The sequence below is a fragment of the Chionomys nivalis genome, chromosome 24 (assembly GCF_950005125.1).
Source record: "Chionomys nivalis chromosome 24, mChiNiv1.1, whole genome shotgun sequence".
Lineage (NCBI taxonomy): Eukaryota > Metazoa > Chordata > Mammalia > Rodentia > Cricetidae > Chionomys > Chionomys nivalis.
The window spans coordinates 38431297-38456233 of NC_080109.1; the positions used below are offsets into that span (position 1 = coordinate 38431297).

Sequence of the window (24937 nt, forward strand, 5' to 3'; positions counted from 1 at the left end):
AACAAAATGAAGTAACAATGACTGGAGTGCATGTGCACTCTGGGAGCTAGTACTTTCCAAACCACAGTAATTGCTGCTTCCCTTTGCCTCTGGACACAATCCGCCAAGAATCCTTGCTCAGCTGTCAGGAAGGGGGAGACGACGGGGGGGGGGGGGGGGGCTGAGCGGGAGTAAATGGCTCACCTGTGTGCCCTGGCAGTTCCCTGCTCACCCGCACATTCCCCTCACGCGTCTTCAGGTTGTATATGGAGCAGATGTTGTCCAAGCCTCCACAGGCAACATAGTTCCCAGATGGGGCATAGGCGCATGTCATCACCCAGGAAGACCTCAGCGGAATGGCATGCATCTACCACACAAACAATGCATAGAGGCATGGGGTTCGTCATGGGGAAAGACTACAAGGGTGTTCAGTGCACTCCTAAACCTGCTTAGGATGAGGCAAGCTTTGCTGGAAATCAGGCATAGCGAAGAACAGGCAGGAGCTCGGGAAACACCGCAAGCACATAGGATGGATGCCCCTTTCTGTGTTAGCAGGTCACCTGCACTTGAAGTGTTCATTTTAGGGATGGTTTTATTTTTAACTACGTGCCTGTGTGATCATGGGCAGTGCCCTCAGAACCACAGGCACTGAATGCCCTGGAGTCGGCACTACAGAGAGTTGTAAGCCCTGGGTGCAAGTTCTAGGGACCAAACTTGGGGCCTCTGGAAGAGAGCAGCAATAGCTTTTAGCCAAGTGAGCCGCCTCTCTAGCCCCAGAACCCTTCCAATGTTTTTTTTTTTTTTTTTTTTTTGGTTTTTCGAGACAGGGTTTCTCTGTGGTTTTGGAGCCTGTCCTGGAACTCGCTCTTGTAGACCAGGCTGGTCTCGAACTCACAGAGATCCGCCTGCCTCTGCCTCCCAAGTGCTGGGATTAAAGGCGTGCGCCACCACCGCCCGGCCCTTCCAATGTTTTAAATAAAAGCATATATATATATGTATATGTATGTATTTTGTTTTTACTTTTTGAGAAACTATCTTAATAGGCAGCCCGGTTGGCCTGGAGTTACTTATGTAGACCAGACTGGACTCAAAGAGATCTGCTTGCTCCTGCCTACTGAATAAGATGAGTAAAGATTTTAACAAAATCATTGGCACACTAACGCTCAAAAGAGGAATTCTCCTGTGCTGAACATTGAACCATAAAAGGGAGGGAACCCAGAAGTGACAGAGCCAGTTCGAATGGCTTTGCCCAGGGGCCTGCATGAGTACCCTTGTCGTAACAGCATCCATTCCAGGATCGCAAGGAGACTTAGAAGCAGGTCAGGTGGAACAGCTGAAGGTGTCTGATCTACCAAGACTAACCCCACCTAGGGTGTCCACACATCCTGGGACAGATACTACCACGCTTCCTCTGGACCTAAAGTAATATCATAAAAGTGTATCTGTTTTTCTGGTTTAGGAAAATAGGTTTGAACAAGACTAGCTTAATACCAATTAGGATACAAAAGCTGTTAGCTTACAAATTAGCCACCTTTAAAGTCTCAATCAGGCTGATTGTGCAGCTCATGGACACAGCACCTGCTGTGCACCGGCAAGGCCCTGAGTCCTGGCCTCAGCACTCCAGGGGGAGAGGCTTAAGGACTATTCATCTCACCAGATACTGCTTCTGACCGCACAGTCAGTTACTGCTAATGCATACAATGCACAAAAGTATGTGACTTATAAAATATGCCCCCTCCATGTTTTCACTGCTACTCAGCAACCTGGAATCAAGGATTCCTTATGCTGGATACATTGAGAAAATCCAGATTTTCACTATTAGATTTCAACAAATTCAATGTGTCTATCTTCTAAGTCACCCAGAAAAGCCAAGTGGTCTCTGGAGGAAGCCAGGGAAAAACTGTCCTGGAACCATCACCCATAATCTACCCCAAACAAAAAGGTCGGTGTTATTTGATCCTTTGTAAAAGTTCGTGTCTATATAACAATGACGGTCTTCACAGGCAGGTGTGGTGCCGCGTGGCTGTAAACTCAGCACTGAGGAGGTAGAGGCAGGGCAACGAAGAGCTGAAGGCCAGCCTCAGCTACACAGATTTCAAGACTAGCCTGGGCTAATTAGGAGTCTGTCAAAGAGAGAAAGAGGGGTGGGGGGAACAGACAGAGAGGGAGGGAGGGAGGGAGGGAGGGAGGGAGGGAGGGAGGGAGGGAGGGAGGAAGTGGGAGGGAAGCTCAAACCGACACTGACATTGTTCTTACAGTGTGTCCCTAGAAATAAAAAGAGCTCAGCACTAAAAGCAAGTGTGTCTGTCCTAATAGTGGGTCTGGATCTAAATTCATCTCAGAAGGAGGGGCTCTGAATGAGAAGGAACTGCCAGGCGGTAAACAAATACAAGATCATTTAAGAGAAAGATGAAGAAATTCTACCTTATTTGTGGTATAGCTATCCCAAATAATTAATTTTCCATCTTGGGATGCACTGACTAGCAGCCTAGAGGAGAAACACAAGAACAGTTGGACAGTGAAGGAAGAACGGTTAATTAGTTATGCATTTCATCTCTGAAGGACACTTCAGAAGAGAACACAGTTTTCCAATAGAACCTGTAGACCGAAATAACTTTTCTGCCAGCCTTTAAAAACGTTATATTCCATGCCAAACACTTAGAACAGAAAGCAGAATATTTAGCCACTGACTAAAAGAGTCTCTGTCTAGGATTCAGGTTTCCCCCTGTGTCGTTTTAGTTACCCATAGAGGTTTCCGTGGATACTAGTGGAGTGACTTAGTACTAACTGACAGGTTTAGTGACTTAACAGGAGACCCAGGCCCAAATCCACATCCCCATCCAGCCTAGGCTGTCACTCAAGAGCCTGCGAGTGAAGGGCCGTGCTGTGGGTACCGCGGAGACCAAAGAATCAAAGACATAAAAAGACTACATCAAGGGTCGCTGCATTAATAAAAGGACAATGTGTGGGCTCGGCGCTGATAACACGTGTCTTTAATCCCGGACAGAGGCACATGCAGGCAGGCACAGGAGGATTCTCTGTGAGCTGGAGGCCAGCCTGGTCTACAGAGCTAGTTCTGGGACAGTGAGGGCTACACGAAGAAACCCTGTCTCAAAAAAACAGAAACAAACAACAAAAAAGGGCAATGTGTAGGAAATGGAGTTTTAACTTTTTTGTACTTTTAACTATGTATACGTGTGCTTGTACACACACTAGAGTGCAAGTGCCGTGGAGGCCGGGGTGTCAGATTCTCTGGAGCTGGAGTCATAGGTGGTTTATGTGGGTGCTGGGAATCGAACTTGGGTCCTCTGGAACCACTAAACTATCTCTCCAGCCTCTGAAACTGGAATTTCCGAGAACAAAAGATAAACTATCCTAGGAGGGGTAATGATGAGCGAACAGAGACAGGAAAATTCTGGGGAGTCCCAGGACCTGGGGCCTTCCCGTCATGCAGCTGGAAAAACAGATGGGGCTTACGCTGCAAAGAGCTTATGAGAAAGCTCCACCAATTTATGAATTCTGGACTATGTGGTCACTGGATTTTTGTTGTTGTTGTTCTGTTCTGGAATTTTTGCTTTATGAAGAGAGGGACAATTACAAAAATCACTCAGTTTTCTTCTCTGCAGGCAAAGGTTTCCAATCTAACTATGTTATAGAAGGGGAGGTCCAAAGGTGGCTGAGGAGGACCAAGGAAAACCTGACAATCAACCCATCCTTTTGCAGACAGGAGTAGTAACCCAGGAATTAGTTAGCAGAGTACCTGGAAGGGGGAGGCAGCTTCCTGGGTGATATTTGATTTTTGAAGAAAAAAAAATTAAAAAAAAAAATCACTAACACTAGTTCAGTAATTAGACTTTGGGTTAAAAGTCTAGAGTATCAAGGCAAATTCATTTTAGATTGTTAAATCATATTTATTGATTTTTATGAGTGCGGAGAGCAGAGGCCAACTTGCAGGAGCCACTGTCCTTCCACTATGGGGGGGGGGGGCGGATCCTGGGGAGCAAATTCAGATCATCAGGTGGCGAGAGTTTTTCACCCACTGGCCCAGGGCAAAATTTCTATCTTAAATTACAGAAAAAAAAAATCTGCCTTAGCTTTATGTAAATTATCAATAATATAATTTTATTTCTTCCCTTCAACAAGGCACATACACTATGTTAGTGCGTTCAATACCCTCCCCACTTACAGATCAAGATTATATTAAACTCAGAAACAGCAACAAAAATATTTTAAAAGAACTCAAACGATCATACACTAACAATAGCATATGCGTGTTACGCCTGGGGAGTAAAAGATTATTCCATTGCTGAACCTGGTGGTGCTAATCTTTAATCCCAGCATTCGTGAGGAAGAGGCTGCAGACCTCTGTGAGTTCAAGGGCAGCCTGGTCTATCAAGAGAGTTCCAGGACAGCCAGGGCTACACAGAGAAACCCAGTGTGTGTGTAGAGGGGTATTCAATCAAAAGACTCATTTTGTATAATTCAATCTTTGGTGAGTTAGTTGAGTATAGTAGCGCCCATAATTTAGACATTAATCTACTCAAGTATTTGCTTATTAACTGCTATTTTAATATAAGTCTTGGCTAGGAATGGTGCCCAAACCTTGTCAGGTATAAAGGAAACTCCATATCCCCAAATTCCAGAAGGCTCTCTGTGGTGTCTATTAGGACACCAAAGCACACACTGGCCTCCAAGTTCCCTCTTTCACAAGTCCCTGTTAGCTCTTCTCATCTCCTGCCCTCCCCTAACCTCCCTCCACCTCACAGGCTTCCCACCCCCAGCTACTCCTTCTCTGTCTCCCTCCCCTATCTCTCTGCTCAGTTCATCCTCTCACAGCCAGGCCCAGTCTCTGCTCTGTACCTTTCTGGATGTCTCTGGATGTTCCCCCTAACCATACTATGGAGCAATCCCGTGGTCGGTTTATACATATTTGTGATTCTAGCTCTCAGGAGCCTGAGTCACCAGAATAATGGCTTTAAGGCTAGCTGGAGCTACTTAGCAATAACCTGTCTTAAAAGAAACAACCCCTCCCAAAACAAATAGTTTTAACATATTAAAAAAAAACACATTATAACACTCCTCTGTAAAGATAACGTCGTTATAAAGGTTTTACTAATCTGCTTGGAAGACAATAAGTCACAGAAAGTAGACTTTTGTCCTAGACTGCTCCTTCAAAAACACACCAAGTGTTTGCTGACCAGGCCTGTTAGAGATGAGTGAAATTTAAAATGCCAGGAAAGAGTTGTTCTCCTGGATTGAGCAGGCATTAGGCTCCGTTCCCATAACAAAGGAGACAATTCTGATTTACGAGCAGTCATTAGGCTATCCCGATATCAAAGAACAGTCTCTAAAAGGCTGCAAGGAGCAGCCCAGGGTCACGACCAAAGTCCAGGCCTGCCATCAAGCCCCTAGTGCTGAGAACAGCATCATTCTGCCTTGGGCGAAAGGACCCCGATAACAATGGAAAAGTATACACTGGTATACTTAAAATAGTTCTGGCAATAGGTAGTGTCTGCCGTGCAAATCTCTCATCCTCCTAAAGGGCCAGACTTGCGGTCTCCTGTCTGTTTAAACTCTTCAAAGTCTAACCTGGGCCAGGACCTGAAGGAGATTTAAGGATGCCAGTGCATGTGGAATGCCTCGAGTGTCCCTAAGCAGGTCCCTAGCTCACGAGGCCAGCTCCACTTGGAGCATTCGCCAGAGCTGGACGGGCGCGATCTTAAAGAGCTTTTTCCTCTAATAATCTCTAAGGGTGCGGGGCGATTTCTCACTGGGAAGGCCTATTAATTCTAGAACACAGCAAGAAATCCCCCTCTAAGTGGTTTCTTTCCACAGTGGGCTGGGGCAGAGGCAAGGGGAGGGGGAGGGAGAACTGTGGTTCGAACGTAAAATGAAATTTAAAAAAAAAACCGCAGTTGTGCCCAAAAATAAATAAATAAATAGTTTCCATAGGTCACTAGATAAAGATCTTTTTGAGAAGCATTTTCTCATATTAGAAACTTTAAAAACTGTGTATTAACACTGTTACTACTCTGTATGTTTATGTCTACTTGTGGGCACACATGTGGAGATTACGGGACCACTTGTCAGGCAAACACTTTTATCCAAGAAGCCGTCTTGCATGCCCTAAAAACTGTAAGCTTTAGCAAGTCAGAGCCTCTGGGTTTGAGCTTCACGCTGGAACAAACGGCTCTAAACCTGGCAATGAACATTCATTCCTAGTACAAGGAGCACGTTCCTAATTGACACCTTTTCTATAACACTGCACAAATGAGGCTTGCTTTGAAGAGAGAAAACACAAACAAATGATTCCTGATGAAACAACTTCAGACGTTACAGCCACTGACCTGGAATCATATCCCCAGTGCATGGCGTAGATCTTAGCGAGGTGGCCACGCAGCGTGCGCCTTGTTCGCATTTGTATCCGACCCACGGAGTCCATATTAGACGTGATCTTTAGAAAGTGACAATAACATTACTCTTTACCTTAGACACGGAGTAGATAAAAAGCAGAAACAAATTCGCAGCAGCTGAAGGTGATTTGGTACAAAGAGAACAAGAGCATCACTGTGAGTTCAGTTCACGGAAACCATGATTAACAGGGGTCATCCTGTGTGCTGCTGGGGCTGAGGAGGCTTTTTCAGCCGAGGAGCTGCAGTAAACAGACGTCCAAACTTTAACAAAACTCCAACCACAGTGAGAAGGAAGAGGGATGACTGGGCAAACTGCCCTCTGCAGGACGGCTTCTGAGCTGCTCATCAGGAGAGCTGTCTGCAAAACATGCCAGCCTTCAAATACTTTAAAGGTTTTATATATTATTGAATGGGTGCAGTATGTGTGTGTGGGCGGTGGAGGAGAGAGAGAACAGAAGGTACAAGCTGAGGTCAGAGGGCAACTTCTTTGTGGCCCATGCCTTTTCCTCCTTCCACCGTGCTCCAATTCTGGGGATCACACTGAGGTCTTCAAGCTTGCATGGCAATTTTACCTCAGGCCCTCTACCAAACATCTATCGGCTAGCCCCTATCAGATAGTTTATAAAGAACTAGGGAGCCGGATGGTGGTGGCGCACGCCTTTAATCCCAGCACTTGGGAGGCAGAGGCAGGCGGATCTCTGTGAGTTCGAGACCAGCCTGGTCTACAGAGCTAGTTCCAGGAAAGGCTCCAAAGCTACAGAGAAACCCTGTCTCGAAAAACCAAAAAAAAAAAAAAAAAAAAAAAAAAAAAAAAAAAAAAAAAAAGAACTAGGGAGAGGTGGCCTGGGTCTCTCAACACAAAGCAATGACAAACACTGGAAACTCTTACCACCCTGAGCTGATACACTGCATAAGTACCCAGCTGTCACAGTGTGCCCACAAATATGGACACACCATGTTTCGATAGGAAAAAAAAATGCAGTCACAAAGGGAAACTAGAAATAAGTGACTAAAGAAGAAAGCATTTCTAACTGTCTATAAGAAAGCCATGGAGCTGGAAAGATGGCTCAGCAGTTTAAGAGTACTGGCTGCTCTCCCAGAGGACCCAGGTTCAATTCCCTGCACCCACATGGCAGGCAGCTCACAGACATCTGTAATTCAGTTCCAGGGGATCTGACTCTTCCCTCTGAGGGACACACACACACACACACACATACACACACACATGAGTGCACAGGAAAACAGTGTAGTCAGCATATACGAAGACTCAGGAAGTGCTGAAGAATAAACACGAACTAGACGCCCCTGCGTGTCACGGCGCTTACTGTCCCGCAGACTCCTATTTCAGCAGTAACAACATCTGGAGTAACAACATCTGGATGTCACCCATGCTGTGATACTTCACGTGAACCGCTGACACGAACTGGGGACACTTTACCTGAACCAGCGTGGCATCGTTACAGGCCTTCCTAGCGTCCTAGAGCGAAGAAAAATGATGACATGTTAAGATGGAGGAACCGCTGGAGCAATAGGCTGTGTTTACTGAAAACAAACCTTTACTGTATCACCTCATCTTATTTTTAAATTTTTCTGAAATACACTTTACCTAACATAAAAGGGGCCATTTTAAGGTATACAATTTAGCAGTTTTCCAGTAATTCAGAATTGAACCACATCATAATCCAATCTAGGACATGTTTACCATGTCTATCTGTCTGTCCCCAATCTACCCAATCCTCTTTTCTGCATGCCTTGGCTTCTCCTCCCTCCACTCTGTCCTTCCAGTGTGGACTTGCCAATCAGACCTCTCTTGTAAATCAAGTCACACAGTACACGGCTTCTTCCGCTTTGCATGTTTCAAGGGTTCAGCCAAGTTACTACATGCTACGGCCTCAAGCCAGGTGCTTCCACTTTAAGGCGGACAGTTCTAATGAATGATTTTTCAGCATTCTATCTGGTAGTTGAGAATTTTTGGGCATAGATGGTTTCCACCTTCCAGAAATAATAAAGCATGATGCTGTGTTCCCACGGTTTCCATCTCTTTGGGACGTCCACCTGCTATCGCCCAGAGCTGCTGCCCCAGCAATATCCAGGACTCCAGCCCCTTAGCATCTTCATGTCACTGCCAACTCTTATGATAGTCTGTGCTTTTAGTTACAGCCATCTTAGTTGTGAATTAGCTCACTGTAGTTTGGATTTTATCGTGAATCTTCCTATGCATTTCCTGTAATGTGTGTGTGTGTCTGTCTGTGAGTATAAATCTGTACATGTGCTGGGCGGTGGTGGTGCACACCTTTAGTCCCAGCACTCGAGAGAGGCAGACGCAGATGGATCTCTGTGAGTTCGAGGCCAGCCTGGTCTACAAGAGCAAGTTCCAGGACAGGCTCCAAAACCACAGAGAAACCCTATCTCAGAAAAAAAAAAATCTGTGTATGTACATTGTTGGTATTGTTGGTGTACACCTGTGTTTGTGTCTGAGTGTGATGTGTGTATGCTTGTATATCTATGTTTCTATGTCTTTGAGGGGATCTCTTTTAAAGCTTTCACCAATTTTTAGATCAGGTTGTCTTTTTATTGTCCAAATAGTAGTTTGTTACTTATTCTAGATGCTTGATTCTTACAAGATGTACAATTTTGATAGTTTTTAAAATATATTTTGTTTTTAATTTATGCATATGTATATGTGTGTGAATTGCCTGCAGAGGCCAGGAGTGTTTAATCCATGGAGCTGGTTATAGGTAAATTGTGAGTCTCCTGATGTGAGCTCTGAGAACAGAACTTGGGTCCTCTGCAAGAGCAGCAAGGGCTCTTAACCATTGAGCCATTTTTTTTGGCCCCTTGATAGTTTTTTGATATATAAATGCTTATATAATAAGATATAATTTTCTGAGTTTTTTCTTTTGTTGTTAAATTTCTGATGTCATATTTAGTTGGAGCACATGGAGTCCTGAGAGAGTGTGTATTATTGACATGACTATGACCATGTCAAGGACCCCAGTGTGTCAGACCCATGGGAAAGGCAAAGTCTTCCCTGGGTCAGGACCACAGGACGGTACAGCCTTTCCCCTGGTCGGGGTGTGGGTGTTGACAAACGACTAACCTTTCCCTAAAACCAGTGTGTGCAAACACTACCAATTCCAGTTTCCCCCTCCTGGATGACTGCAGCCTGAGAGGGCTCCCTGATGGAGCTCTCTTAGCTACCCACCGTTTGCTGGCTGAGTTGCTGACTGAACAGGCCGCTGTGGTGTACCCCCAGAAGAGCATGTGGCCCACCCAATCCAGGGTTTCTCTGAATATTCCTGTCATGTTTTTCATTTCTGTCACCCAGTTAGGGCAATCCCCAGGCCGTGTGGGTCATGATGGCTATTTCCTAATCGAAGGTTTTGAAGATCTACCAGGTTTACTTCTAAGAATTTTACATCATAAATTTGTTTTAAATTTTGGGTTTGTTTTGTTTTATGTTTTTCTAAACAAGGTTTCTCTGGTAGCCCTGGCTGTCCTGTAACTCACTCTGTAGACCAGGTTGGCCTCGAACTCACAGAGATCTGCCTGCCTCTGCCTCCCAAGCACTGGGATTAAAGGCGTGTGCCACCACACCCAGCTTAAATTTTGTTTTATGTAAGTGTTCTGTCTTAATATGTCTGTATACCATGCACATGCCTGATGCCTTCAGAGGGAATAAGGGCGCTGATCCCCTGGAACTGGAGGTAAAGTTGGTTGTAAGCGACCCTGTGGGTGCTGGAAATGGAACCTAGATCTGGAAGAGCAACCAGTGCTCCTAACTTCCGAGCCATCTCTCTAATCTCAGAGCCGAAACTACAAGCACTCTGCATTCAAACATGGTGACTGTGGCCATTAATAAGCACTTTTGGTATGGGTCCAGTGCGCAGGGATGCAGCTTGGGATTTTTCTAATTTTATTTTTTCATATCTGATGCTGGGATGAAACTCAGAGCTTTCCACGTCCTAAATACGGGCTCCGCTACTGAACTACACCCCCGGGTGCAGGAAAACCACCTTTTCTGTTAAAGGCAGCCAGTCTCTCCCTGGACAGCACTTTCTGTTGGCTGCTCTCCGCCCTTTCGTCTTCTCGCCCCCTTCTTTCTCACAACATCTGTACAGACTTTTACACCGTCCTGAACAGTGTATGATACTAAACCTTCCTAATGCTGGGACCCTTTAACCCACTTCCTCATGTTGCACTGAGCCCAAACATAAAATTATTTTCATTGCTGTAATTTTCCTACAGTTATGAATCATAATGTAATATCTGTGTTTTCTAATGGTCTTAGGAGACCCCTGTGAAAGAGCCGTTTGACCCCCCCAGGGGGTCGCGACCACAGGTTGAGAACCATTGGTCTTGAACTAGCCAATCATCCATGTTGGCCAGGCCCCCATCACATCCCAGGTCAGCAGGGCTTCTCCTGCTTTGCCCCTCACTTGTACCTTTCTCTGTAAAAAGAAGCAAGCAGGCAGCTGTTGGGCTACTTAGAGCACAGTCTCCTTCCTCCACCCACTGCCAAGAGGCTACGGCATGCTTTCATTTCTAGTTTTCCTTCCTGGATGCCCCCCCCCCCCCAGTTCCCAAAAGTTAAGTGTCTGTCTCTCTGATGCCCCTTGGGGCACTTACTTCCTGAGACTCGCTTACAGACTCCTCCCCAGGAGCTTGCCCACCCACAGTCCATGGCAGCTCTTCCCTCAGAAGGCTCCAAACATCTCAGTAACTTTTGTTTGTTTTTAAGGTGGGTGGACCCGGCTAGCCTTGAACTCAAGTCTCCTGCCCAAGCCTAAGTAGTGTAGTGACCAGTATTCTAGGTGTCCTTCGGTTTATCTGTCCCTTCTTTGCTGTGCATTTCAGTTGCCTTCCGAGACAGAGAGGTGTCACATCTGTCCTTTATAATTCTTGTTTTGTAACATAATAGCTTCAAGTTATGTATGTGATAAGATCTGTCCCACGTATCCCACTCAAAATCCCAGTGTGTGAAGAAGAGGCTTTTTAAATGCTTCCCGTTGGCATACAATAACTATGGGTTTCACTACATTTTCATCTATGCGGAGACTGGTTTCGGTCACACCGTCCCCGTAAGCCTTCTCTCACACCGATGCCTTCCGGGATGAGAACTCATCATCACACTTGTCTCTCAGCTGGATTCGACAGTCTACTTTTCATTCATTTTAAAATTTTACTTTGTGTGTGGGCCATGTTCGCCACAGCACATATGTGCAGCTCAGAGGACAGACGTCAGGAGCCTGTTCTTTCCTTCCATTGTATAGGTCCCAGTGACAGAATTTAGGTCACCAGGCTTGGCACCAAGCACCTTTACCCACTGAGCCATCTTATCCGCCCGAGGTCTGTTTCTCATTTTTCTATTCATTTTTCAGTGTAAGATGTCATTTGCTAGCATGGGTAGTTGCTTGGAATGATTTGGGGGAGAATTCTCTAGAAACACGATGAAAACACCTTAACCATTTCCATAATGTTTCCACTAGACAGGGTTGCTAAGTAACAAAGGCTGACCTTGAACTCCAGACCCTCCGGTCTCCACCTCCAGAGTGCTGAGGTTGCAGGTGTCACAGCTAGCTCAGGACAACCACTTCTAGCCTCAGGAATGATTTAGTATGTGCTGACAGTAAACTAAATGGCAGAAACGAAGCTAAGCAGTGAGGCTTCAATGTGAGACACTTCCTACCTGGATCTGATTCCGCAGCTGCTCAGCTTCCTGCCTCAACTGTTCCAGTTCGCTCATCCTTCCTGACAGTTTTCCTCAGGCGTCCCACGTGAAGAGCTAAGGAGAGGGTGTCAATTAATTTCTATTTTAATTGACATGGAAAGCATGAAAAGGTAACTTTTTAGTCCTTCCAAAAGTAAACGAGGCAAGCACTATTACTAGAACTTAAATTGCTTAATAAATAAGCAACCAGATCATTTGTAAAGCGATTTTACGCAGGAGTACGACATGAAAGTTGTCAAGACCAACATGGAGTCCTTTCTGCCAAACCTTCCCTGAAGGAGGCGCTTGTCTACACACATGCATACCGATGAAGGAATGTTCAGAAACAAACTCTTTATGAAGGGGAACCTGCATACATATGTGCCCACAATGGAATATTCAGGAATTTCTGCAAAGGAATATCCCACGTAAGCGATTCAAATGTAGCCAGCTCCCCCAGAGCCTACACCAGCTCTAGACACAGCAGAGTGAGCAGTACTCTTTGTTTTCAGCTTGGATAGACATTCCTCTTTTGTCTTCTTCCTCCCACCTCCTATTTTCTTTTTCCCCTTTCCCTTTTCGTTCCCAGCATGCTCAGATGCATACATACTGGCCTTGGGCCTTTTTCAGCATCACAACTATCCGTGGCTCCTCTCAGCTCTTCTCACCCCACCCCTACCCTAAACTTCACCAGTGCACCGGCTTCCCTTCCCCCAGCTCCTCCATCTTATATAACCTTGGTCCTTTGGCCCCTCTCTCTTGGCCTTCTCCTCTTCCTTTCTCTTTTCTTCCTCTCTTGCTCCCTCCACCCCTCTCTCCTCTCTCAGTTCAGTCTACTGGCCATGTTCAATGCGCTACTTTCTCTCCCTGCTCTGGACTCTTTCGGTTGCCTCTGGCTGTACTCTTGTTCATGTCTAATAGAAACCTTCTCCTCGACCACAACTCAGAGCAGCCAGCCCCCATGTTATACATCTGGTGCCCCCAAACTCCACCATATCAGAGAGTTGGTCTTTCTACCACTTATTTTAGGTCAACGATGGTCAGAAGATGAGGAAGAGATCTTGAGATGAGGTACTTAAGACCAAACTACAGGAACTGAAAACAGACAGGTCCATGGAGAGCCTGCCTTGTGATGTTGTCCTGTCCTTGTCTGTTTTTGAGACAGGGTTTCACTATATAGATCAGGTTGGCCTCCAGCTCAGAGAATCACCTGACTCTGCTGCCCCCTAAGATAAAGGCACACACCAGGGCCAGCCTGAAGCTGGTTTGAACGGATCCTTCTGCTTCTACCTCCCAAGAGCTAGAATAACAGATGTGGTGGCTGGGATGAGAGCGGCCCCATGGCTCATATATCTGAATGCTTGGTCCTCAGTTGGTGGAACCCTTTAGGAAGGATTAGGAGATGTGGCTTTGTTGGAGAAGGTGTGGCTTTGTTGGAGGAGGTGTGGCTTTGTTGGAGGAGGTGTGGCTTTGTTGGAGGAGGTGTGGCTTTGTTGGAGGAGGTCTGTCACTGGTGGTGGACTTTGAGGTTTCAAAAGCCCATGTCTCTGTTCTCTACCTCCAGTTAATGGGTCAGAATCTGAGCTCTCAGCTACTGCTCCAGCACCAGGCCAACCTGCCTGCTGCCACGCTTCCCACCACGATGGTCATGGGTTCACCCTCTTAAACAGTAAGCAAGCCCCCAATTAAATGCTTTCTTTTATAAGTTGCCTTGGTCATGGTGTCTCTTCACAGCAATGGAAGAGGTGTGAGCCACCATACCCAACTTGGGTGGCTTTACATGCAACTCAATATTTAAAAGCTGATCTCCAACATACCCCGATTCCCTGTATTTCAGTCAGTGGTATTCTATTGCTGTAATTATTTGAGCTTAAAAAAAAATCCTGGGACTCATTCATTTCCACTACCCTCAGAACTTCCTGTCTATTCCATTAGCGATCCTGTGCACTCTCCCAGGAGCTGATGCAGTCTGCAGGCCTCTACTGCTATTAATCTGGTCATCATCCTCTCTCACCTGACCTGTCTTCCCTACCCATGTCTACAGCACACACTCCCTCTGTGTTAAATCCTGCAGTGTGTCTTCCACTCTCAAAGCTGAGTTCTCTCTCCCCATGCATACATGCATGTGTGCATGCGAGCACACACACACACACACACACACACACACAGAGAGAGAGAGAGAGAGAGAGAGAGAGAGAGAGAGAGAGAGAGAGCGCTCTCGTGAAAGCCAGAGGACAGCCTGTTACCATTACCAAAGCAACTTGCATGGGGGGAGGCTATCTTGGCTTACACCCCCACATCATTTTTCATCATTGAAGCAACTCAAACAGGGCAGAAAACTGGAGGCAGGAACTGCTGCAGAGACCATGGAAGGGTGCTGTGTACTGTATTGCTCCTCATGGCTTGTTCAATGTGCTTTCTTTTTTTTTTTTTTTTTTCGGTTTTTTTGAGACAGGGTTTCTCTGTGGCTTTGGAGCCTGTCCTGGAACTAGCTCTTGTAGACCAGGCTGGTCTCGAACTCACAGAGTCAATGTGCTTTCTTATGGAACCCAGGGAAGGCTCCACCCACAATGGGCTGTGTCCTCCTTAATCAATCACCAATCAAGAAAACGCCCTATAAGCTCACTTACAGTCAGATCTTATGGAGGCATCGTCTCAATTTACGTTCCCTCCTCTCAGGTGACTTTACCTAGTGTCAAATTGACATAAAGCTATCCAGCACACTGGGGTATCATTTCCTATGCCTTGTCCACCATCTTTTGAGACAGGGTCTCTCATACGATCCTGGAGCTCACCAAGATGGCCAGACTGGCAGCATCTCAGCACCAGAGGGCTGCATGCCTCTGCCTTCCCAGTGTTGTACACTGTGAAGATGTGTCTCTGCCAAGGCACCTTCTGATTGGCTTAATAAAGAGCTGAATGGCCAGTAGCTAGGCAGGAGAGGCTAGATGGGACTTCCAGGGAGAGCTAGAAACTCTGGGAAGAAGAGAGGCGGGATTTGCCAGCCAGACATGGAGGAAGCGGGACATACTGTACTGAGGAGAGGTTGTGAGCCACACGGCAGAATGTAGACCAACATAGCAACAAAAATGGGTTCATCTAAGTTTTGTTTGCTTGTTTGTCTTTTAAGATAGGGTTTCTCTGTGTAGCCTTGGCTGTCCTGGAACTTGGTCTGTAGATCAGGCTGGCCTTGAACTCACAGAGATCTGCCTGCCTCAGGCTGGCCTTGAACTCACAGAGATCTGCCTGCCTCTGCTCTGAAGTACGGGGATTAAAGGCGTGTGCTACCACTGCCTGGCTAATTGAAGTTTTAAGAGCTAGTTGGGAACAAGCCTAAGCTAAGGCCAGGCTTTCATAATTAGTAAGAAGTCTCTGCAGAGCTGGTGGTCCAAAGAAAGTTTGACACTCCATTCCAGCACTTGGATTTCAAGTGCACTACCAGGCCAGGCTTTTTTTTTTTTTTTTTTTTTTTTTTATGGGTTCTGGAAATTAACTCCGATCTCATGCTTTCAATGTAGCTTTCTCCCCAGCCCCTAACACTGAACTCTTGACCTTCAGAGGCTAGGCAGCAGTGTTCAGTCTCTCTCTCATACACACACACACACACACACACACACACCCTACATACACCCCTGACCTTTTTTGTTGTTTTGTTTTTGTTTTTCGAGACAGGGTTTCTCTGTGGTTTTGGAGCCTGTCCTGGAACTAGCTCTTGTAGATCAGGCTGGTTTCGAACTCACAGAGATCCGCCTGCCTCTGCTTCCCAAGTGCTGGGATTAAAGGCATGTGCCACCACCGCCCGGCCCACCCCTGACCTCTTTCCCCAGCTTCTGAAAATCTCTTGCTGCGCCTGAAGACCCCCAGTGAGCCTTGGTGCTTTCTGACCCGACCGTTTCTCTCTCTGGGATGCTCCTGCTCCGGATGATTTCATTGCAGGTTCCCCTTTCCCGCTCAAATGTCACCCCATGGCACACACCACTTTCACTCACAAGACCTTTTGCCTTGCCTTATTTCCAACACTTCTCAGTATGTGTTTAGTTATTTGTGTCTGTTTCTGCTCAATACAATGCGCTGACTCGAAGCGGGGCCTTTCTCTCTTTCTCTGCTTTATCCTTTACCCAGCATCAGCACCTAAGACACTTTGGTCTCCAGTAAATAAACTAATTTGAAACAGAGTAAGAAATAAAGAAAATTCACTCTTCAGAGTTAGAGAAGTCACCGTGGCAAAAGGCGACATTACTATGTCAGGAAGAGAAACTGTAACTTTACAATACCCCATGCCCACAAACCCAGAGACGCTAGGTAACAAGAAGACATACATCAATACCCTGGGGAAGGGGAAGCAGACAAGACCTCCTGAGAAAATTAGGAGGGAGGGTGGAAGAGGAGGAGGAGGGGAGAAAGGAGGAGGAAGAGAACATGAGGGAACAGGATGCTTAAGAAGGGGGAAGGACAGTGAGGGAAAAGAAAGAGATATCTTGATTGAGGAGTCATTAAGGGACTAGCAAGAAACATGCCACTAAGGAAATTACCGGGAATCCACAAGGATGACCCCAACTAAGACTCTAAGCAGCAGTGGAGAGGACACCTAAACTGGCCTTCCCCTGTAATCAAACTGATGACTACCTTAATTGTCATCATAGAACCTTCATCCAGCAACTGATGGAAGCAGATGTAGAGATCTCAGAGGCCAGTCCAAGAGGCTACTGGAGACCAGTCCAAGAGAGGGAGGAGCAATAATATGAGCAAAGAGGTCAAAACCATGATGGAGAAACCCACAGAAACAGCTGACCTGAGCCAGTGGGAGCTCACTGTCTCTGGACTGATAGCGGGGGAGCCTGCATAGGTCCAAACTAGGCCCACTGAATGTGGAGGACAGTGGTGGGGCTTGGGCAGTCTGTGAGGCCACTGGCAGTGGGACCAGGATTTATTCCTAGGGCTTGAACTGGTGTCTTGGAGCACATTCTCTTTGGAGGGATACTTTGCTCAGCCTAGATATAGGGGAGAGGATCTTGGTCTTGCCTGGAAGTGAAGTGTCAAACTTTGTTGACTCCCCATGGGAAGCCTAGTCCTTTCTGAGGAGTGGATGGGGGGATGGGTAGAGGGAAGGAGTGGGAGGGGAGGGAGTGGGAACGGGGATATCTATGTAAAATGAGAAAAGTGTATTAAAAAAAATCTTAAAAAAAAGAAAAGAAAAAAATACCCGATGCCCTTATCCTATCCACATCTTATGGTGTTTGTTTAACTTATTTTCTTATTTTCTACACTTCCCATATATTAAAAATGAGATCTGTAGACTACAGTATATTCAGGTTCAATATCCGCATTGGGCAAGAAGCCTTGTTGGTGATGCTGAGTAAGTTGGAATGGTTTACTAGAGTTCACGAAGAGGAGCCAGATGTTAGCAATGTAATCTACCAAGTAAGTCCCCACTTTCAACCAACAGCTTAGCTTTTGAATTTACTTACTGGATCCATACCATCAAAGGCTAAGTTTCTCCCCTGGTGGGAGAGAGAGGGGAGAGGGGAGAGGGAGAGGGGGAAGGGAGAGGGGAGAGGGGAGGGAGAGGGGAGAGGGGAGGGGGTAGGGGGGAGGGAGAGGGGAGAGGGGAGGGGGGAGAGGAGAAAGGGGAGAGGGGGAAGGGAGAGGGGAGGGCGGAGGGAGAGGGAGAAGGGAAAGGGAGAGGGGAGAAGAGAGAGGGGAGAGGGGAGGGAGAAGGGAGAGGGAGAAGGGAGAGGGAGAAGGGAGAGGGGAGAAGGGAGAGGGGAGAGGGGAGAGGGAGAGGGGGAAGGGAGAGGGGAGGGGGGAGAGGGAGAGGGGGAAGGGAGAGGGGAGGGGGAGGGAGAGGGAGAAGGGAAAGGGAGAGGGGAGAAGGGAGAAGGGAGAGGGGAGAGGGAGAAGGGAGAGGGAGAAGGAAGAGGGGAGAAGGGAGAGGGGAGGGAGAGGGAGAGGTGTACTACAGCCTTCCCTCACGTGACCACAGGTACGTCTTGGACTCTCTTGACCTTGGCATTGTTCACAGGAAGCTGATTTTGCGGGCGTGCAGAATCCAGGTATTACGGGCCACAATGGCTGCCATGAGACTACAGAGGAGAGCCTGGCGGCCACGCAGCACACTGTGGGGTCAGTCCCATCATGTAGCCCCTGTAGGGTGACGCGTGATGGAGATGAGGGAGTGAGGCCAATGCTGAAATGGAGACAGGAGATCCAGACAATGTGTAATGCGTAAGGAAAGCTACCGACGTCAGGCAGAGCCAGCATGATATGGAAGCCACATGGGCTGCCACCAGCAAAGCTGCAGAAAGCCCTCCACAGCCATGGTGTGCCCAGGATGACATATAGGGAGCATTAGGATTTATGTCAGCCCCACTGGGATTTGGCCTTGCTCCGGGCTGATTGTTCCTTACTACCCTCCTCCTCTCTTTCGAAATAAGAATGTCAACCCTGAACCTCATCCACAGACTGTGTTTGCTTGAGTCTTGGAGGATACTTTGAAGTTGGCCTTTTGAATGATGCTGGAGCAATTAAAACTTTGGGGGGCTCTTGACGTTTGCATTGCGAGACAGATGTGAGTCTTTGGGGATGGTAGAGGACTATGGGATGGGTCTGTATATGAAGAGCTTCATTCCCGGATGTTGCTATGGAGAGGGAAGACTGTCGAAAAGTCTGCAGTCCATGGGGCGGGCACGTTCTTTCTTGCCTTTTGTCTGATGCCCTAGGAGCTGAGTGTTTTGCTCTGCTACAGTCTTGTTACAGGTCAAAGAAACTGGGAAGGTTCCTCATGGACTACAAGCTCCCCGACCAGGAACCAAAGTAAAGCCTTTTGCAAGATGACACTTCATCTGAACACAGTTCTGAGCTCCCTTTAGAACTTCTAACAAGGGGAAGCGAGCAGGATCCCAGTTCATCATGAGAAATCAGAGGACCTGGCCTCACTCATCTAGCCAGCTCCAGCTGGAAAGGGGACAGGAGTTACGAGAAGCCATCTGAAGTTTCCTATGCTATGATCCCAGACAGGACAACTGCAAACTCACTGTAGACGACACCAAAGCTGACCTTCCACACCTTACCTCTCTACTGTTAAAAAAGAGAAACTGGCTTTTTACACCCCTCCCCCTCCCTGTTCCGGTCCCAGGGATTGACTCCAGGGCCTTGAACAGGATGGGCAAACGTGTGGGAGCCACGCCACAATCCAATGATGGGCAAACATGTGACCCTTGAGCCACGTCACAATCCAAGCCCTCTAACTTTACTTCTAAAAAAAAAAAAATCAATTAAGAAGAATGTATCATGTACACACTTCATGTTAATCTTTTCTTCTTATTCAACAATCATTGCATTCTGGACAGCTTCTATAACGAAAGAATTTAGCATGAACCCCTAGACAGACTGTAAGGCATGCCTGGGCAATCCCAGAGGCTCACCAGGGAAAATAAGAAAATCGCTGATTTGAGCCCATCAGGGTGGTATAAGCCTAGAAGACTCAAGAAGGACTTGAGAGACAGAGGGAGGAGGATTATAAATTCAAAGTCATACTCAGCTACCCAGTGAGCCCAAGTCAGCCTGGGCTCCATGAGAGGAGGAAAGAGGAAGAGAGGGACATCGGGGGGGGGGGGGGGGGAGAGGAGGGGAGGGGAGGGAAAACGAGCAAAGAAAGGAAAAGACAACATCAAGAATTTTTATTTTTATTTTTTGTACCATGCATATGATTGCCTGCGTTTAGGTTTATGCACCACATGAGTGTCTGGGTGCATCTCTGGAACTGGAGCTACAGATGGCTGAGAGCCGTCATGTCAATGCTGGGAACTGAACCTGAGCCTTCTGTAAGGCAAGCAAGTGCTTAACCACTGAGCCATCTCTCCAGTCTCACATCTACACTTTTAAAAAGCAACTCCTTAAATCCAGTGCTACAACCAATCACCGATGAACAGGGCATGTGCACGGAGAGGGGTCAAGCAGGGAGCACTGCAGCGACCAATATCCAAATGAAACTCTTCCAAAAATAGGGGAATGCAAACTAAAGAGAGGTAAAGTTTCACCCCTGTACTCTGTCAGGAGCTGGTAAAGCTGATCACAAACCTCTACTCGAACCCTGGCCTCTACCATGTCATGGATGACATGGGTATCTTTCAATCCGACAATCTGTTTCCATTTCTGGATGCAGAAGCCCCAAATGCAGATACCCTAGTGCCTGCACCCCAGAACAGGGTGCCGCTGTTCAGAAGGTGTCGAAATGTAAATCAGTCACAACAGACCTGCCCCTGGCAGAGTGGGTGAGGGCAGTGCCACACAGTGTTAGGACACAGCAACAAAAGCCAGTGTTTCGATTAGACACGACATAGACATGGAGAGAAAAGCCCGGCACAACGTCGCTTACAGAATTTTAAGAAAAGCAATGAAAACAGTGTATTAAGATGCATGAATATTCCCAGGTGCACAACTGTGATCTCTGTCTGGGGAGGTGGAGGCAGGAGGATCAGAAATTCAAGGTCAGCCTTGCTTGCCTCTTGAGTCTCAATGTCAGTCTGAGCCAAAAGAGTCCCCCTAGATCAAAAAACCCAAAGGAAGTAAAAGTATAAATATGCACTTTAACATCTTTAAGGGAAGGAACACAACTTGTCACAAGCAGTAGCTCACAATCTGATTCCTCCTCTGGGCAGCGATTACAGAGCGAACGCTACTCATAACCAAGCAAACTCCATCCAGCCCCAAGGCTCCCTGGGAACCACAGTTAAATGCAATGAAACAAAACACAAGGAGAACAGAACACGAGGCTGAGACAAGTTGTTTGAGAGCAGGGGAGGCTGGGATTGCAGTCCACACACACCTGGCACCAGGCGACACCCATCCTCCACGATGCCCCTTTCCAAAGGGTGTCTCCTTCAGTCTGCTGGAGTAAGAATCCCACCTCCTTACTCAAACTCTATCTCTGTGACCCTCACACTATCCAGCCTCTCGCACTCTCTTGGACTTGACTGTTCGTTCTCTGTTTCTTGGTAGCCCCCTGCTTCATTCATTTCTCAGATACTTGTTTTTCTCAAGATTCTAGGTTCACACAGCTAATTAAGAAACTCCCCCTCCCGGGAAGAAGGAAAGATGAAAAGGAATCTGAGATACATATGAGACACCTGGGGGTTGGGAGATGACGCCGTTGGCAGAGTGCTCGCCATGCAAGCTTAAGGAGCTGGGTTCCAGCCCTCAGAACCCACGAACAAAAGTCAGTGGGGTAAGGTGTATTTCGCTATTCGAACACTAGAGAGCTGGAGCCAGGCGGTCCCTGAGGCTCATGAGTCAACCTGCCTAGACTGGTCATTAAGCCCCAGACCAGTGAGAGACCAGGTCTCAAAAAATAAAGGTACTTGAGGGTTGACAGCGGAGGCTGTACTCTGTGCACACACACACACACACACACACACACACACTTACGTACATACACACTTGTATCTACACACATATAAACACAAACCTATGTGCTCACAATGCACATAAGACACTCATACTTCCTCTCTGCCCCCCACTTTCCACGTGTAGGGTGTATTTCTGCATGTTTTTAAGTGTGTGGGAATCATCCCGATGCGCTTTTTGACCTTATTCACTGACACAGGGTCTCTCAATCAAACCCAGAGTTTGCTGATAGGGCTGATTCTGGTAGCCAGGCCGTTCTAAGGGTCCCCTGGCAATGCCTTGCCCACCCTGTATATGTAGGGTCTGGGGATTTGACATCATGCCTATTTGGCAAGCATTCTTAAAACTCTGAGCTCTCTCTGCAGCTCTCACACATCCCTTCTGAGAAGCAGAAATGCCAAGTGTAATCTCCAAAGATTTTCCCCAGTGGTGAATTTGCTCAGCTCGAACTGGAGCTGTGCCTGACAATTAACTGTAGAGGTGGGACTGATGTCAATGCGGCGAGCTGAAATTACTAATTTTTTACAAAAGCATTTGATAGCTGTGGTGCTCTTCAGATTGCTGCAGCTTGACTAAGTGTCTCGGCACTGAGTATCTGGTTCCTCCAGAAATTTTAGACACCTGTCATGGACTGGAGCACTGCAGAGCCTCCTATCAGGTACCTCTGAAAAGCTGTGACAGTAACATGCACACATGCATACGTGAGTACACCAACATATACATGCACAGCACACATGCATACCAGAAGACGCTAATAAGCCATTGCAGCCACACAGATTTATTAATAAGAGAAAGCAAGGCAGCTGTGTAATACAATGGCCTCCTCACAGCAAGCCTTACAACATCCACACAACTTTTACCACAGTGAGGCATTCTGCCGTCTGCACAACACGGCTACTGTGGGAGTCAAGGGCCTTTCTGTCTCTCGGAGATGAGGACCTGCAAGCTCTTAGCTACTGAGAATCTCCACACAGACTGCAAAAGCTTAAATGAGGCATGAAAAACACTAATTAGTTATCGTGTGTGCGGTACGGGTGTGTCGATGTTCTCACACACGTATGTGTGCAGTGCATGTATTTGTGGGTGTACAGGCAGTTGACAACAAGTGTTGGTGTACTCACGTATGCATGTGTGCTGTGCGTGTATATGTGGGTGTGCAGGCCCCAGGTTGGCATCAGTTGTCTTCCTCAATCACTCTCCACCTTATTTTTTGAGACAGGGTCCCTCACTGAATCTGGAGCTTGCCTATTCAGTTAGGCTATCTATCTGGTGAGCCCAGGGGATCCTCCTGTCTCCTCCCTACCACTGGGACTACACTGCCTCAACATACTGTTATGGACCATAGATGGACCTGGGACAGCAACCCACATAAGTAGGAACGAACACTTCTGTAGTAGAATGCAAGGGAATACACAGTAGGCAGTCCTCAGAGCAACACCACGCTGGGCAGTGCACACTAGAGCCCTCTGTGCGACACCTCGGTGGGCAGTACACACTAGAGCCCTCTGTGCGACGCCACGCTGGGCAGTGCACACTAGAGCCCTCAGAGCAACGCCACGCTGGGCAGTGCACACTAGAGCCCTCTGTGCGATGCCATGCTGGGCAGTGCACACTAGAGCCCTCTGCTGACAAATTTCAGTTTCCTGAGATAACTGTCCAGCACATTCCATTCATTTATTTAAGGAGAGGGCTTACTATGTAGCCCAGGCTAGCTTACTATGTAGCCCAGGCTAGCTTAAGCCTTGTGAGTACTGAGTTCATTGGCATGGCTTTAGTTCACAGAATTCTAGAATAAAACTGCCCACTCTACACCTTAATTGCCCTCATTAATACTACCGCACATGCCAGTTAGGGAACAGAGCCTCACCCAACTCTAGGTCAGAACTGGGTCCTAATTTCACATTACCAGATAGTGAAAGTCCAGGATCTACACCAAGTCCTAGGCAAAAGCGTTCTGGTGAGGGACTCACAGAAATTAGGGAAGGGCTGGGAGATGGCTCAGGAACTACGAGGGCACACACTACACCACATGAATAAATCATCTTTGTAAAAGTTAGGAAAGAACGAGTCCTAAATCAAGCCATTCACTATTAAATTCCCACTTAAAATACTAGAAATTGCCAGGCATGGTGATATTTAATTTCAGCACTCAAGAGACAGAAACAGGAAGATTTCTGTGAGTTCAAGACCACACTGGTGTGTGTGTGTGTGTTCCATCTGTCTGTCTGGAAAGATGGCACAGGGAGCAAAGGCACTGAATTTATTTGATCCCTGGGACCCACACGGTAGAAGAAGCCTAAGTAGTTGTCCGCATAGTGGCATGTACACACCTCCATCCAAACATGTAGATACACGAAATAAATGCAATTAAAAATTTAAATATTTATAAAAATCCTAAGACCCAGTCATGATTTGCTCTCTGACCATAGGGATCAGTCTCCTTGTGCACAGAATAGATAGAATTCTGTTGATTCCTCTATACCTGAAAGCACAATCCTTGTTCTAGCTCCTGGGTTCAATGCCCAGTAACGGGGGAAATTTCATTTTATGTGAGTACTGCTCAAAGTAAATGAAGGGCACGTTCTGTGAACATCTGGGAGGAAAGGCCTCCAGAATGCACACTGGAAAATGGTGCACACCGGGGAAATGGTGCACACCAGGGGAATGGTGAACACTGGGGGAATGGTGCACACGGGGCGGGGGGGGGGAGCACATCAGGGAATGGAGCACACTGGGAGGAACAGAGCACACCAGGGAACGGGGAATGGTGCACACTGGGGGGGGGATGGTGTGCACCTGGGGAATAGTGCACACTGGGGAAATGGTGCACACCAGGGGAATGGTGCACACCAGGGGAATGGTGCACACCGGGGGAATGGAGCACACCGGGGAATGGTGCACACCAGGGGAATGGTGCACACCTAGGGAATGGAGCACACCAGGGGAATGGTGCACACCGGGGGAATGGAGCACACCGGGGAATGGTGCACACCAGGGGAATGGTGCACACCTAGGGAATGGAGCACACCAGGGGAATGGTGCACACTAGGGGAATGGAGCACACCGAGGAACGGAGCACACTGGGGGAACGGGGATGGTGCACACTGGGGGGAACGGTGCACACCGGGGGAATGGTGCACACTGGAGAACGGTGCACACCGGGGGAATGGTGCACACTGGAGAACGGTGCACACCGGGGGAACGGTGAATACAGGGGAATGGAGCACACTGGGAAATGGCACTGGGGACACTTGCTCATAAGCAGTGTACCAAAGGAAACCGTCTGGCACCCATGCAAACGCAGGTGCATCTCGGTGAAGAGCGTGGCCTCCAGTAGTGTCTGGGCACGCCACCCTCACTGCCTCTTCCTACCCGAAGTTATCAGCCTCTACCGTCTGCTACTGATCATCTCCTTTCATTCTTTGTGTCA

General features: G+C 47.4%; 1 protein-coding gene across 1 annotated transcript in view; it reads right to left on the bottom strand.

The window, feature by feature from the left end:
• Positions 1-24937, bottom strand: part of Gnb4 (G protein subunit beta 4) — a 48418-nt gene that overhangs the window by 16361 nt on the left and 7120 nt on the right. Inside the window, exons 2-6 of the mRNA XM_057756999.1 lie at positions 12082-12177; positions 7831-7869; positions 6327-6433; positions 2404-2467; positions 184-346 (exon numbers count right to left, since the gene is read on the bottom strand). Of these exons, the coding sequence (XP_057612982.1) occupies positions 184-346; positions 2404-2467; positions 6327-6433; positions 7831-7869; positions 12082-12138 (430 nt within the window). The 5' untranslated portion in view covers positions 12139-12177. The remainder of the gene's footprint in view (positions 1-183; positions 347-2403; positions 2468-6326; positions 6434-7830; positions 7870-12081; positions 12178-24937) is intronic.